The following is a 16,321-nucleotide window of genomic DNA, read 5'->3' on the forward strand; positions in this document are numbered from 1 at the left end:
GGATGATATAACAGAGATCTTTAAAATAATAAAAATGTTTTCACTTGTGGGTGAGTCCAAACTAGGGGCCATAAATATAAAATATTCACCAATAAATCCAATAAGGAATTCCACATAAACTTCTTTACCCAGAGAATGGTGAGAATGGGAAACTGGCTACCATTTGGTGAATAGCATAGATGCATTTAAGGGGGCAGTAGGTAAGCACATGGGCAAGAAAGGAATAGGAGATTATGCTGATAGAGTGAGGGCTGCACTTTTTCTGCATGGGATACGGGTCTCACTGGCAAGGCCATCATTTATTGCCAGTCCCTAATTGCCCATGAACTGGGCAGTTAAGAGTCAACCACATTGCTGTGGATCTGGAGTCACACGTAGGCCAGACCAGGTAAGGGTGACAGATTTCCTTCTCTAAAGGACATTAGTGAGCCAGGTGGGTTTTTATGACAATTGATAGTTTCATGGTCACCATTAGTGAGATTAGCTTTTGATTCAAGATTTCTTATAAATTGAATTTAAATTCCACTAGTTGTTGAGATGGAGACTTGAACCGTGAAATTAACTGAGGATCCAACTTTCAGCTTGATTCCTTGGGTGGAATTTAATGCCCCCCGCCCAGGTGCATTTGGTAGTGGAAGAGGCATTTAATTGGGCGGGAGGGTGGCAGGTGGACCCCACCACCTTGTCTCTGCCCTGATTAAGTCCAGGGCAGGAAGGCCTGTGACAGCCTTGCACCCCCCCCACCTCTCCCCCCATCCAATTTAAGCCCTTGAGTGGGCAACTAATGTCCACTTAAAGGCCTCATCCCACTGCTGCTGCTATTGAACTCGCCATGAGGGAAGCCCAAAAGGCAAACCCTGTGGGAGTTGCTTGTGAGCTTCCAGGGGGGGATGTCCTCATTCAAAGGCTCTCAGTGCCTGATAGAAGGACCTAGCATCCAGAAGTGGGGAGGGGGGGTGGCCACTGAGAGCCAGCACCCTGTCCTCGGAACTGAACCTCCGGCCCTGCGATCCCACCCAGTGACCCCCATCCCGCCATCACTCACCTGTGGCCTGGGTCCCTCGGCACTCTTGGGACTTGGGATGGTGCTGGCAGCTGCCACTGCTCCCCTGGTGGCACTGCCGAGCAATACACAGCTGCTTGCTTCTGATTGGCCAGCAGCTCTCGGGAGGGGGGCAGGATTTCCATCCCAGGGGTCCTTGATCCCAAGGAAGGCTCGCCACTTCCCAATTAAGTGCCCGATTGGCACTTAATTCTGCGGGCATTCCTGAAAGGAGGTGTTAGCGATGCAGTGCTCTTGCCAGCTCTCTAGTAGTGGGTGAGACCCCCATCGCCTCCATTAAATACTAGCACATATCTGGCACCACAAGTAGACAACCCATTTGCTCTCAGCATCCTAACCCTTCCTGAAACCGAAGAGGAAACACGTGTGGAAAAGAGGAAGCGCGTGGTTTCAATGTTCCATACAACTGTAAAAGACATGAAGGAAGCACAGCTGGTTAATGCAGCCAAGCACCATTCTGTAAATGGGGGTTCCTAGATGACACTAAGCATGAGGTGCGCGCACACACGTACCTGTAAACTTGACGGCAGTGATGGAGGAGGAATGCTCATCCAGGGTTTGGAGCAGGCTGTAATCGTTCTCTGCGTCTAACACGTGGATCAGACGGTCTCTGCTGGCAGACGCCAACAACTTCATTCCTGGCGATGAATAAGGAAAGAGTTGAAATAAAAATCAGGTACAGACATGGGGCAAAGCCTGCCCAGCAACAGTAACAATAACTTGCAAATAATAGCGCCTTAAATGTAATAAAACACCCCGGGGCACTCATAGGAGTGTTAATGGACAAAATTTGAGACCAAGCTACATAGAAATACGAAGACAGGTGATCAAAACCTTGGGCAAAAAGTTAGGCTTTAAGAAGTGTCTCAAAAGAGAGAAAGCTGATGGTGGAGACGTTTAGGGAGGGAATTCCAGAGATAAGGCCCTGGGGGGTGGGGGTGAGGAGGGGGGCTGCTAAAGGCACGGCCATTAATGGCGGTGCGATGAAAATCAGAAATGCAAAAGAGACCAGAATTGGAGAATGTCTCAGGGGGTTGTAGGGCTGAAAGAGTTTATAGAGATTGGGAAGGGCATGGGGTTGGAGGGATTTGAACAGAAGAATGAGAAGTATAATATTGAGCCATTGCAAGGCCAGAAATTAATACTGGAAACCTGAGGGGGGATGGTTGATCAGGACTTGGTATGAGTTATGATATGGGCAGAAGAATTTTGGAAGAGCTCAAATTTATGAAGAAAATGTCTTAATATTACAGTCATATGCAAAATACACAGAACCTTGGCCGTGGACAACAAGCCAACCATCCAAATGATGGGGCAATACAATGCAATGTAGGTTTATATTTAATATTTGCCTCCTGGGACCGGATCAGTGTCTCAAATCTGTATCCATTGCAACTGATAATAAGTAATATCATTTTAAAGGGGGCATTTGCAAGGTTCCTTTCTCAACACAGAATCTCACTGCTGGAGAACACGATGTGAAAATCTTGGCTTCAGCCCTGTCTCTAATGAGGCATATGCATTATCATATGCACCATTATCCATATGCTTTTTCTGAAAACTTATAACAGTTTTTGGGTATCTTTTAGTGTTGGAGGGAGGGCGGGGTAGGAGAGAAAAGACAGTGGAACTCTTCCCATATTCAGCACAAATGTTCAAGCATAGCACAGCCAAATGCAGAATAAAGTTCCTTCTTGTAAGCTTAGATGGTGATTCTTGGTAAAAGTCCATCATCCTCAGACTTAACTTACCGAATAAACAGGGCCAAAGGAACCCATCTTAGAAGTAACATGGGATTCCTATTAACAGTAATCACTTTATGTATTGTTATACTGACAATGAATTAGACAAGGCATCAACAGATGATTTTAAGATAGGGAACCTCAATTTTGAAGACATTAGACAAATCAATATATTTTAAAACCATTTAAAAGAAGTATTTTAACAAAGTATGTGGCACCTCAATATTGAAAACTTTTGTCAGGTTCAGCATAATTACTGCATGTACCCTACAGTGATACATTGGGCCTGAACTTCCCTTGAGTGGCAGTCCTGTGCAGTGTCGGTGTGGGTCTATGCAATGGTTAACCAGAAGTTAGAGGAGGCTTTAATTCTTCTAACTGTTTATGGGTAACGGTGTAACCCAGTCTGAACATCCGAAGTTTGCGATTTAAGTCGCATTTTTGGATGATTTCCAGTGCAGGGCAATTGCCTAGGGGATGTTTGCACTTTCAGCAACTGCAGTGCAAACCTTACCTGGGAACTTCTGAGCGGGATTCCCCAGTGCGTCTTTGGGTTAACCCCCTAATATGACACTGGGGAGCTCAGAAGTTATGGCTTAATGTATTGAAGTAATATCAAAATTGCAAGCAGTGTGTCTTTTAGTGAAAATCAAAGATTTAACCATTGATCATTAAGAGAACTGGCATTATTGGTTCACCTTTTATTGGTATGTAACTTTAGCTGTGTTATGTTACTTTTTTTAAAGTTTTGACATTTAAATTAAGATTAGCTCACTAGAATCAATTTTGTAGTTTAAAAACAAATGACAAATCTGCACTGTTAAAATGTACGTAACTATGGAAACAATAGATAGGGATAGCTGAGATCTTGATCCATCGACTGGTATGATTGGTTGGATCCCAGCCCAGAAACTAAGGTTGAATCTCAGTTATAATTAAATAACTATGAAGTAATTAGTAGTTTTATCGCAAGACTGGTCTTTAAACGTATGCAGGTTAATACTAGGAATATTCTTAAAGAGATTTTATGTTTGATATAAAGTCTTCTTACAAACCCTAAGTTAAAATGTAGGCACAGAGTGGCTACAAAAGAATGTATTTTTGTCAGATTAGAAGAAAGTTCAGAAACCAAATGTTATACAAAATATCAAGATTAATCATGCACAAAGGCTAAGACCAATTAAGCTGCATTAAAGAATATGTCAGCCAATCAAAGATCCCATTAACATGTGGAGAGAAAGAGGGTCTTGAACCTTCTCTAAGGGTTAAAAATCCCATCTCCAGAGACACCGTTAGCTAGCCATGTTCTGACTGAAGATACTTGTCCAAAAGAAGGAAGAAGATGCATGCTTACAAGGTACTGATCGCCCATCAAAAGCCATAGAGGTCTTTTGGATAAGATGAGTATTTATGTTCTTTTGAGTGATGTACTTGAAAGTAGTTTAGTGTAGAAAGAATACAGATAATGATACCGATGAGAAGGTTTAATTGAATGGATGTATGATTCTTATATGTTTTGATTTAACTAATTCTATATTATAACTCTGTACTAATTTATATTTCTATCTGAAGAGGCTCACCTTACCTTGTGGGTTTAAAGACTCGTTCGAAACCCAAAAGTTAAAATGAATTACCGATGAATTGGGTTCATTCCAATCGGAATTCATCCACAAATCCAACATTCTACTTTGCACCAACTAAATGCCTTAACGCCATCATCAGAAGAGGACTCTCTCTTACACCAGTCTACACCAATCTTTCCACTGTTACTTATGTCCCTGCTGCTTGTAGGATCTTGCAATGAACAAATTCTGCTGCCCTATGTGCCTGGGAAACTGTGATCACACTTTGAAAGAAATCAAGGGGTTGTAAAGTGCTTTGGAATGTCCCAAAGATGTGAAAGGAGCTATATAAATGCACTTTCGTTCTTTTTTTAATTGTCACCCTTTGTCCACACTCACACAGTTCTCATTGGGAAACAATCAGGAGTGGGAAACCTTGGCTGATTGCAACTCTTCTGGGTCCAGCTGTGACAAGGCCAAATATGAGGTACCATTTCCATTCTGATTGATGTCAATTAACTAAGAGCAACTTAAAGATTGAACCTAGGATTTAACTCTTCTACATGATTCAGTCACTGGGTATTTTGAGGTAACTTAGATATTGGTCATCGTATAGGTAAGTGATGTCCAATATATAGCCAGTTGCTATATTTTAAATATATTAGCCAGAGTTAGCCAATTGAGAATCCAGATGTGGCTAATTGCATGTTGATTGATGAATAAAAAATGAGTAACAGCCATTGTCATTGGACATGTGATCTCAGTCTTCATATTTATACAGTGTATACAGGTGAACTTTAACCTTTTCATCCGTTAGTTGGTAGAATGCTAAGATGTAAAGCACAGTGTGTGATTGTTCTTCAATCGCTGTGAATGCTTTACTCCCTCGGTTACTGGATGGCAGTAGATGTCTGTTCAATAAATATGCCCATGAGAGGTACTTTTACCTTATTATGTGAATGAATGAATGAGACAGTTTCACCTCTTCTTAATTGTCAATTAGGATGATACTGAGTTGTCCCAGTGTCATCAACAAGAATAATTCAATAGAAGTGTCCCCTTTCTAAAAGGGCACAAACAATATTTTCAACTAAAACCAGTACACGTTGTAAAAACAGTGTTGCCACAGCCCAGTCAATGATTTCTACTGGAATACCCTAGTATAGAATGCAATGGTGTTAAATATGTTCTTACCAGTTTCTGGTTTGGAGTATTCGAGACACAGGATCTCTGAGTCATGGGCCTCCACTTGAAGGAGTTCTCTCAGTAGTTGGAGATCATGGACCCTGACAGACACAATGCAACACAGGTACATCAATCCATTCCAGGCTGTACCATATACCTAGTGTAGGGTGGATGGATAAATTGGGTGTAGACAACCAAACTAACTGTGATAGTCACCCATTACCCTGTTTTTGCTGATTACCTTACCACTGAACCCTCAAGGCAACATATTTAAAATTAATGCCTAAGTTTATAAATCCCACCATAGCCTTGCCACTTCTTGGGTGGAATCGTCTGTGCCCGCTGGCATTGGGTGTGTTCGGTGGCGTGAAGAGACAATATGGAGAGGAGACCAAAAATCGATTTAATGACATCGTGAAACCAGTTTGCGATCGTCCGCTCAGCCTGTTGAAGGTGGGCTGCGTTTCCTACCATTGGACGTCGGGAACCTCATTGTAATACATCAGCGTATCATTATAAGAGCAGCCCACCGGGCTCATTAACAGCCCCCCCACCCCCGCCCCCCCCCGGCACCCCCCACTGGGTCGCCCACCCATGTCGGTGTGATTGCATGGCAACATGTTTCACAACAGCATATAAAAGGCGTGCACTTGGCGGGCTGCACCTTGAGGGGAGCTCAGAGGTGGGTGCACAGTAATGTTGCAGTGCGCTCACAAGCGATGCCTGTTGGGCTGCAAGGTTGATGTGCATTGGGGGAGCGGGCAAAGGCTGCCCTGCGGTTGGGGTGACTTTGAGGGGGGGGGGGGGCCGGGCAAAGGCTGCCCTGCGGTTGTATGTAGCGCAAGCACGTACGGGGTGGGGAGCTGAGGGGGAGGGAAGTGGCCACGCATAACATGACCTTTCCTCTGCAGCTGAAACTGTCCAGGCACAGCCGCACTGATATGATTGGATTCGGGCCTCTAGCTTATCTGCTCATTCAAGCAACGCAGAGGCATCAAAGCACCACCAAGGGCTCCAGAGCTTTTCAGCCCTCAGACACAAACTGCAAAATAATGAGCATTTTAGTGGATGGCAGAACAGTTGGACGACTGGGAATGTTATACAATATCCTTGCTAAAGCTGACCATGGAGCAGTCACTGCTGGAGGTGCTCACAGCCCCTCGCAATGTCATCATCCTGGTTTGGACCAGTCTCTCCCATGGCTCAAGCTAACAGCGCAGCCTTGCAGTGCGGGTTAGGAGAATGTCTGTGCCTGAGCTGAGAGCATAGCATGCAGACCAATGGGCAAAGTTGCCGCCAATCGGTCAGGTGGAGAGGGGTGGAGGTGGGTGGGGTTTCGGATAGCTATACAATGCATTAATCTCTGACCATCCAAGTGGAGGCCAGCATTCTCTGGGAAGCGTCAAGGGGCTGTCACACTTAACTTAGGTTCTTAGTACACCCATGCTAACCACGTGTCTCCCTTTCATCCTGTAGGAGTACATCAGGAGCATGGAGCTTGGTGAACTAGTTGTACTAGGCGTACAGAGAGTGAAGACGACAGAGAAGAGAGCGACAGAGGTGCCTGGCTGCGCAGAGGGAGAAGCAGCACCCTCTGGAAGAAGGGGTGGCTGAGACTCCCATATTTGCTGCCAAAGAACCACAGCGAGCTGTCCCTGGTCAGTGCCTCGAGACCGAGGGTCTATAGATGCCACCTTTCATTCTTGCAGATGACCGAGAACCAAAGACCGCGCATGTCTAGGGAACTGGTTGGTCACATCTGCCAGCTGCTGCAGGATTTGGCGCCACGGGGACATGGAGGGCATCCACTGCCAGTGGCCGTGAAAGTGACAGCAGTGCTCAATTTCTACACCAGTGGCTCCTTGCAGGGAACTACAGGGGACCTCTGTGGGATATCACAAGCCTCCACCCACAAATGCATCCGTGAGGGCACAGATGCCATCCTTGAGAGGGCACACAACCATGTGCAATTTGCCTGAGACCAGGAGAGCCAGGATGCAAGAACAATTGGATTTGCCCAGATCTCTGGTTTCCCACAGATGCAGGGTGCCATTGACTGCACTCAAGTGGCGCTCAGATCTCTGTTGCAACACACGGTCAACTACATCAACTGCAAGGGCTTTTATTCGCTGTGCAGCTGATGTGCTGCCACCACAAACACATCCTGCAGGTCTGCGCATGATTCCCAGACTCCTACATTTTCGGTCAGTCACAGATCTCTGACACCTTCCAGGGTCCACAGAGGCTGCAGGGATGGCTCCTCGGGGACAAGGGCTACCCACAGAGGACATGCCTGATGACATCAGTGCCGGGGCCTCAGACTGCAGCAGAGTGAAGGTATAATGACGCTCATGCAGCAGCTCACAATTTGGTGGAACAAATCACTGGGATGCTGAAAATGTGGTTCCGATGCATGGACCAGTCTGGTGGAGCCCTGCAATATAGTCTGCAGAGGGTTTCATGACTGTCATCACCTGCTGTGCCCTTCACAACCTGACCTGCAACTGGGAGAAGAGCTGGCTGAGGAGATGCAGGAGTAGGAGGTCTCCTCCGATGAGGAGGAAGTACACGGTGATGAGGGTGAGGAGGTCCTCGAAGGTGACAATGATGGCGATGAGGCCCTCACATTGGCCAGATGAGGCAGGCACGCTCAGGAGGCCCTCATAGCTGCTAGATTTGTGGAGAATGATGACGACATGCAGTGAGGAGACACCATAACATTCTCACATAGCATCTCTGAACGTTTGACTCCAGTCTGGCTTATGGCAGCACACATATCCTCTGTGAGAATGCTCCTGTCATGGAGACGCAGTGGAGGCCCTAATAGTTGCTTGATTGCAGGAGGATGATGACGATATGCAGTGAGGACACTCCACAGATCTTCACATAGCCTCTGAGAATGTCTGACTCCTGTCTGGCCGAGGGCAGCTCACTTGCGCTTTGTGATCAGGGTCATATCATGGAGACACAGTCAGGAAACTTTAAAACTATTTGGCCCTTTGTCCGTCTTCAGTGCCTGGGCCCTTCAGGAGCACAGCATCACCGGTCACAGATGCTGAAGAGATGGAGGCCAGCCCCAATTTAAAGGTGCCGAGAGCACACAGAGAGAATGATGGAACTCTGACGTCTGCCCACGACATTCTGGCAGCAATGACCAGCACTGCCAAGGTGCAGGCATCAGTAATGTGTCCAGGGAGTGTGAGGCCGGACCATCACTTTGGTCTGAAGGCTGCACAGAGCACAGGGAAGAGGCCCTGGACTGAGACACCTGCCTTTACCTTGTGCAGAAAGGTTTCACATCTGAGTGACACAAACACTGCTCATCAGAACAAGGAGCCATTGGCAGGGAGAGATTCTTGGGAATTTATTGACAATAGTGAACATTATGCACAAGTGATTAACACCCCTGCCCAGGCTGGGTTTCTAATTCTCCTTAACTTTCCTAACCGTGCTGCTACATCTTGATGCTCCATGGACATCCACAGCGGAGGTGGAGGCAGCCTGCTGACTGTGACACCCTGTCTGTGTCGACCTTAACGGGCTTCCTCTCGAGGGCCCCGGCCTGCTTTGGGTGTCCTGCTGTGTGGCAGTGGCACCTCCCCGGGCTGTGGAGCTGGAGTCACAGGAAGAGGGGATTTGGATGGGCCGGAAATTCCTGGGGATAGCTGGGTGGATGACCCCGGGGTGTGCCCCTGCTGATCCTCCTCCCTATGGGTGTCCAAGGGCCCCAGACTGACTCCTTGAGGAGCAGGGGTAGCTGGAGTGAGATCAAGCTGCCCTGCACCCCTTTCGTGTACATACTATTGGAGGCCAACTATGGCGTCAGCGATGGAGTTCAGCCCACACAGCAGTGCAGGAGCGACATCTTGGACCAAGGTCTCCATGGAAGCCGCCATCCTACAGTGTTGACCTCAGTGTGTCGGCATACTGCTGCTATCACCTCAGCGTGAAGGTGGACAGACTCCTCCATTGTGCCTTGCAATCTGAAGAGTGGAGCAGCCATCCCTTCCTGGTGTTCTCGAGCTTGCCTTTACAGCTCCAGCAACTGTGACATGACCAAGTCCAGAGGCTCGTCATCTGGTTCGAACTCAGCAAATTTCTGGCCTCCAGCAGTCGTCCGAGTGCCAGAAAACTGGGGAGTCCCTGACACCGCCTGCTGTGGATCAGAAGTGTGATGTGTTCACTGGATTGTGATCCTGAGGCTACTCTAAAGCTAGGGTCCACCGAGGTGTGTGTCTCTCGCTGGCGGAGGTGAGGGTGAGTGCTGTGACGGGACTTCGAGGAGGGTGCCTCGAGATTCCTCTTCAGAAGTTTCTGCGGGCTTGATTGGAGGCTCTGGGTCGTGGACTCCACCGGCCATTTGGCAGATATGCCTGTGAAAACAAGGAGAGATAATTAGTGCATGGCAGTGGCCTGTGAAAGAGGACACATCACTCACAGCATGGTTATCTGATGTAGGTTGCACTGTTGGATCCTCACTTGGTAGAGCACCACCAACCACCGTCAGCACAGGACCGGTCCAGATCCTCGCCGGCCAGCTGGATGGCTTTGTTTTCAAAGTTGGTGAGGACCTTTGATTTCAGGTATTCCTCCACCGGTCTGCGACCTCTCCCTCTTGTTGTGTGCAAGCTTGTCCGCATAAATAAGGATGGGGAGAGTGTAAGCAGGATGCCTGCCAGACAAGATGATGAGTATGCCTGCCGTGTGTGGGTGGTGAGTGGTCCAATGGACGGGATGAGGACAATGATGGTGTGTGTGAGACAGTGAATGGTAATGTCCCTTGAACTGGCAGTGAGTGAGGGTCGTGTGGGTGTGTGCTGGGTTTGTGAGTGTGAGAGCTGAGAGTGATGAGAAGCGTGACTTACCCTGGCGGAACGGAGGAGATCATTCACCCTCTTGTGGCACTGGGTGGCTGTCCTCTTTTGCACGGCGTTGGCGCTGACCACCACATCCCGAGCCAGGTTAGTGCTGTTGCTGCCCATCCTGCGGCCAGAGCGGGGGTAGAGGACATCCTGGCAGGCCTCCATGGCATCCAAAATGCGCTCAAGGGATGCGTCATTAAACCTGGGGGCTGCAGTCTTTTGGCCTTTCAGGACCATGTCTTCTTTGCAGCAGTCGTGGGCTGGAAGCACTGAGAGGCTGCACTTTAAATATGGCGCCGGAGCGGTGAGGCGGCGAGGTGATGGCGGGCGGGTGAATGAGAGCCCGCCCACCATGGAAACGCCGTGTTTCCCGGGAATGCATGATTAACGTGGCGGGTTTGGGACGATATGGGGTGAAAAGCCGCCAATGCCCATCACCGCACTTTGTGCAAATCTGGGACAATTCTGCCCCTTGTCTCTGTCCCTCCCATTTCTAATACACTCAGTTCCGTACTTTCACATGGAGGCCTCCGCTCTCTGGAATTCCCTCTCTAAACCTCTCCGCCTCCTCCCTTCTCTTCGTGTAAGACCCTCCTTAAAGCCTATTCCTTTGACCAAATTTTTGGTGGTCTCTGATAGGGATACCCACTCCCCGCCCAACTCCAGATCTAAGCCTCTTCTTTTTGTGCTTCCCCTACGCCAGGTAAATCCTCCCGCCAGCCTAAAAATTGAGGCTGGGTGGGAAACAGCCCTTAAGTGGCCAATAAGGGCCTCAACTGGGGCAAGGGCGGGCCTTGACCCCCCCCACCCCCGCCAAGGGTAAAATCGCTGCAAGGCTGGGGCAGGCGGAACCTGGAGGGAAAGCCGTTTCTTCAATTTCACGCTCCCCCACGGTTAAAAACCCACCAGTGAAGGGGGTGGTGGGGTGGGGGAGTGGCGTAAAATTCAGGCCCAGACTTTCTATATCATTAATTCCCAGAATCTGCAAATGATAAGATCCCTCTCTTAGAGTTCTCTGTTTTGAAATGTAAGCTTGGTGTCAGCCAATCGCCGCTCATCTACTCTCCTCTTTATAAACTTGAAGCTGTCTTGCAATATATAGACCTTGATCAATCATCTAAGTGTCTCTTCATAAAACTTGACAGATGAAAAGTACATCTGCTGCTAAGTCAGAGTCACTTCAGTCAGATCATTTACACTTTTTGCACAAAAATGACTGGGGAAGTAGCAGAGCGAATTACTGTACCGCGTCTGTTAGAAGTCAGTCCCAGCTTCATGGCAGCCATTACTGCCTCAGAGATCTCGAGACCCCAAAATCTAATCTGGTGACCCTACTGGGGGTCACGACCCACAGTTTGGGAAGTCCTGGTACAGAGTGCTAGATTGATTACAGTCAGGAGTATCTCACCGTCTCCACTGCTCCACTGGACTCTGCTGTACGTAATACTGATCTGATTTAGCTTAGTGAGAGAGATGCCTTCCTCAGAGGTGACGTACCTCAGAGTTCCAGCCCGGTCACCAGATGCCATATGCTGTCCATCGGGGCTCACACACAATGTTCTGATTCCAGTCTTCACCTCAGTGTTTTGGGAATCCGGTTTGTCAGAGCCTCCCGCTGAGGTGTTTTCCACATCCAGCAATGTCGATGTGTTGGAGTCCATGTACAGAATCTTCAGCAAATCCTGGGTTTTGGGGAAGAGGAAATTGAAAACAACTTTAAGTCTCACCTTTGTGTGCGTGTTTGTGTACATACATGTGTGTTCAAACCTGTACAGATACAAGTGTGGGCATGTCGGTACATATACCTATGTTCTCTAATGCGAATATGAAAGATGCAAGAATGGGAATTTGAAAGAAAGTCTTGCATTTATGTAGCACCTTTCACAACCTCAGCACACCCAAAGTGTTTTGCAGCCAATTGAGCACTTTTGAAATGTAGTCGCTGTTGTAATGTAGGAAATTTGACACAGCACGATCCCACAAAGCCATATGGTAATGGTTGGATAATCTATTTTATTGATGTTGGTTGATGGATAAAGGTAGAACACTGGAGGAAGCCTTGACTGCTTTTCTTCAAAATAATGCCGTGGGATCATTTGTCTATCTGAGGGGGCTGCCAGGCCTTGTTCTGGGATGGAATCATTGGCCAGGCTACCTGGTGAATTCGGGTCAGGGTGGCAACAATTTGGAAGGGAGCAGGACACTTGTGAGAAATGAAGTAGGAACTAATAGGACCCACAAACCTGTTCCATGATGTATTAGATCATGTCTGGTCTGCACCTTAACTCCATCTACTACCCTGTTTCCACATCCCTTAATACCTTACCTAACAATATCCATTTGAAATTTTCAACTGGCCCTCAAGCCGCTGCAGCTTTTTGGGGAACAGAGTTAGATTCCCATTACATTTTGTTTCCTGACAACACCCTGAACAACCTAGCTCTAATTATAAGGCTAAACCCCCTTGTTGCGGACACCCCTAGAGGAGTTCAGGGGTCTGAAGATAATATAAAGAATTAGAGGAAATAAGGGAGGGGTGGAGGGGGAGCAAGGTGAGGACATGAAAGCCTTGAGGAACTTAAAGTCATCACTAAATCTCCGGCCAATTTGATTGTAGTTTATGATATACCCTGCAGGCAAAGTTGCCTAATGGCTATGTTACTGGGTGAAAAAACCAGAGGTCGAGAGTTCTAATACATATGAACTTACGAGTTAGGAGCAGGAGTAGGCCATTCGGCCCCTCGAGCCTGCTCCGCCATTCAGTAAGTTCACGGCCGATTTGATTGTAACCTCATATTCCTACCTACCCCCGATAACCTTTCACCCCCTTGCTTATTAAGAATCTATCTAGCTCTGCCTTTAAGATATTCAACCAATCTCTGCCTCAACCAAATCCCCACGTGGCAAGTTGCAAAACATAATTCAATAAATTTATGGGCTGGCACCAGAGGAGTGACAATGAAGGTTCTGGTCTCAGTGACCCGAGCCTGTAGAGTTGACAGGGATCTCTTGGGCACTTACGTTGCTGATCATGTTTCGATGTAGTGAGGTCCCGTGGGTGCTGGAGCCTTCGGTGTTCCAGATTCGGAGGGTGTTGTCCGATGAGCAGGTAATGAAGGAGCCTGGAGGCAGGCATGCCCGATTACTGTCCTCTACTTCTGGGTACACCTGTTAAGACACAGTGATACACACTCAGGATGTCCACCAGCAATTATTTGGAGACTGAGCATGATATTTTTAAAACAAAAAGACATAGTCTGTGCCTAAAGAGCCCTGGAGCTTTGCCAGGGGCTGGAATCCATGTGACTTCTGAAACCAGTTATACAGCCTAGGCGATGTGAGTTTAAAATATCCCAATCTACTTGTCCCATTCATACACCATTAGTGGCCCAATTTTTTCATCTGTGACTCCTCAATGGACTTCCTACTCCCCATGTTTCTGAGACATCTCTTCATGGCCTACCTGGGACAGTGCTCGAGTCCTATCCTCTCGTGCTTGTGGTCCCAACAAAAACAAGCTTCAGGATTCGTATTAAGAGTCAGGATTGCCAAATTCTATTGGACAAGAGTTATCCCAGCTTCTACTGAGGAAGTGTTATGCTAGCTCCCATTCAGGAAGAATTATTTTGAACTCTATTGAGGAAGTGTTCTCCCAGTTCTCTGCAGCAAGTGACATATTACATCAAAACAGAATTAGTCGTTTGGTAATACAGAACTTGAGTATTGCTGAAAAAAAATACATGTCTAAACTTTTGGTCTTGCACTCATCAGGACACTCGCAAGAATACCAGTATAAGGGGGAAAACCCCAACAATTTATACTGTATGTGAAGAGAGTGTTGATTGATTGGCAATTTGCCTCTGGTAGAGGCATTGCCATGGAGAATGCACCAGTGATGGTGACTGACAGTTAACTGCCAAGCATTGTTTGAAATTTAAACCAGGCAGCTTGACCCTGATTGGTCAATGCATTGCCCTGAGGAATGAGTCAGTGAATGGCTGTCACTTATTTTGTTTAGCTGAAACAGGCGCAATGTGTGTACTTGTTCTTTCTGTCTGCAAAGAACAGGTTCCTGTGTATTAATATATGTAGCTTCCAGTATATGCAAATGCGCCACACTATGAGCCTGATTGACGATCTTAAATTGGTTGTCAGCGTAATTCTTTGCAGACTGATGATTATTTAGCAAATGTCCAATTGCAAAATCACATCTAATGTTGGACACTGTGTTTTGAGTTTTCCCAGCACGAGCTGGTTGGATACGGCCTGTACCCTGTCTGTTGCAAACAGTGGCTGGGATATGCTGTTTGATACTATCAGCCAGTCTTTGGGATGTACGGACTACATACCCAGCATCACACTGGCACTGGGATTCATATACCACATGACTCATTTGTGTGAGAGGCAGAATGTCTTTTGGGCTTGACGGCAGCATCCTGTTAGCGGCAATACCACTCGTGTTGTTACTGCATAGTAGCAGCGTGAAGCAGCTAGCTTCACCTGTTGCTCAAATTTTTGAGATACCTTGTCCTTCCAGGGTAATCTGAGGTGAACTGGGTACTTTTCAGGGCTGAAAGTGACGACCTTTGGCCCGTTCATGAGTTTGTGTGATATACAGTGCAAAACGACCCGATCAGGGTAACCATTATCCTGCAGGATGCCTTTGATGCCCTTAGAATATCTCTCTTTTATTTACCTTCCTGTTGTAGGGAAATGCTTTGATTCCATTTAACAACCGCCTGTTGCAACAATTAGTCACTCATTGTGTGGCAGGTTGTGAATCCAGGTTCAACTTCATGGCACAGCGTCTCAGAAAGGGGGTGTCCACCAAGAATTACATTGTACTTGTGGTTCCAAACAAAGTTGGACGTAGTCTTAACTTTGGGCGATGGCATAAAATGGGCAATATTGGATCAGCTGTTCATTGTACATCTCTCCCATTGACTTAAACAGAAAGGAACATTCTGGCATGATGTATTATGGGCAGCCATTATCTATATTGCCCATTTTACACCATCAGCCACAGTTAATATTACTCTATAATGACAGTAATCTGAGTCTTCCAGATCACAGACCATCTGAAGTGAGTGGGCCAATTATAGCAGGAGAATGTTACTCTGTAAGAAAATATTGAAATGAGGAAGGAAAGAAAAGGTGATAGGAAGAAAATAAGTGAAGAGAGGAGATGAAAGGAAGAGATGGAGAAAAGGGAAGTGGATGAGGTTGAGAGGGAAGAAGGATTTATATCGCACCTATACAACCTCAAGATGTCCCAAAACAATTTACAGTCAACAAAGTAGTTTTGAAATGTAGACACTGTTGTAATGTAGAAACAGAGAGAATGTGTGAGAGGAGCCATAGATGCAAACCAGCCTCCAAGCTGTCTTGTTTCATTTCTTTTATAAATGTCTTTCCATGGTGAGTCAACCCACAGCCTTACCTCAACATTCCAAACGCAAGATGCATGGTAGAGAGCAGAGTACACTTTCCCGACCTTCTTAAAGTCCTTTACATCCCACACGTACAGACTGTGGTCATTGTACACACATGATAGCCAGCGGTTCGTGGGGTCGTAGGTCAGTGCAATGGTGTCTGGGTACTTGGCATCTGCTCTGTTTGAGAATAGGTGGCTAGAGAAGGAATAAAGTGATGTTAATACACCACAAAACAACATATACTAAATGGCACAGTAGGAGTGTTGCAAAGTGAACTACAGTCTTTCATTATGTACATAGTCTGTGCACCCTCCTTTGTACTTAAACACCTAAAGTTAAGCTTTTGCTTCAGCAAGACAGAATTCTGATGGCTAAGAGCCAAACCTCTAATGCCACTGTTGACTCCATCAAAACTAACATTTGATCCGGCAGGGATCAGAAGTATCTGGCTTTGGAAACATGGTTGAAAGAT

General features: G+C 46.8%; 1 protein-coding gene across 2 annotated transcripts in view; it reads right to left on the reverse strand.

Annotated features, from left to right (window-relative positions):
- Positions 1–16,321, reverse strand: part of mapkbp1 (mitogen-activated protein kinase binding protein 1) — a 264,467-nt gene that overhangs the window by 56,289 nt on the left and 191,857 nt on the right. For both annotated transcript variants that reach the window (XM_078563074.1, XM_078563073.1), the window contains exons 9-13: positions 15,855–16,044; positions 13,436–13,582; positions 11,912–12,096; positions 5,562–5,653; positions 1,576–1,701 (exon numbers count right to left, since the gene is read on the reverse strand). In XM_078563074.1, coding sequence (XP_078419200.1) covers positions 1,576–1,701; positions 5,562–5,653; positions 11,912–12,096; positions 13,436–13,582; positions 15,855–16,044 — 740 coding nt within the window. The remainder of the gene's footprint in view (positions 1–1,575; positions 1,702–5,561; positions 5,654–11,911; positions 12,097–13,435; positions 13,583–15,854; positions 16,045–16,321) is intronic.

This window comes from Cetorhinus maximus, chromosome 18 (genome assembly GCF_964194155.1).
Source record: "Cetorhinus maximus chromosome 18, sCetMax3.hap1.1, whole genome shotgun sequence".
In the NCBI taxonomy this organism is placed as follows: Eukaryota; Metazoa; Chordata; class Chondrichthyes; order Lamniformes; family Cetorhinidae; genus Cetorhinus; species Cetorhinus maximus.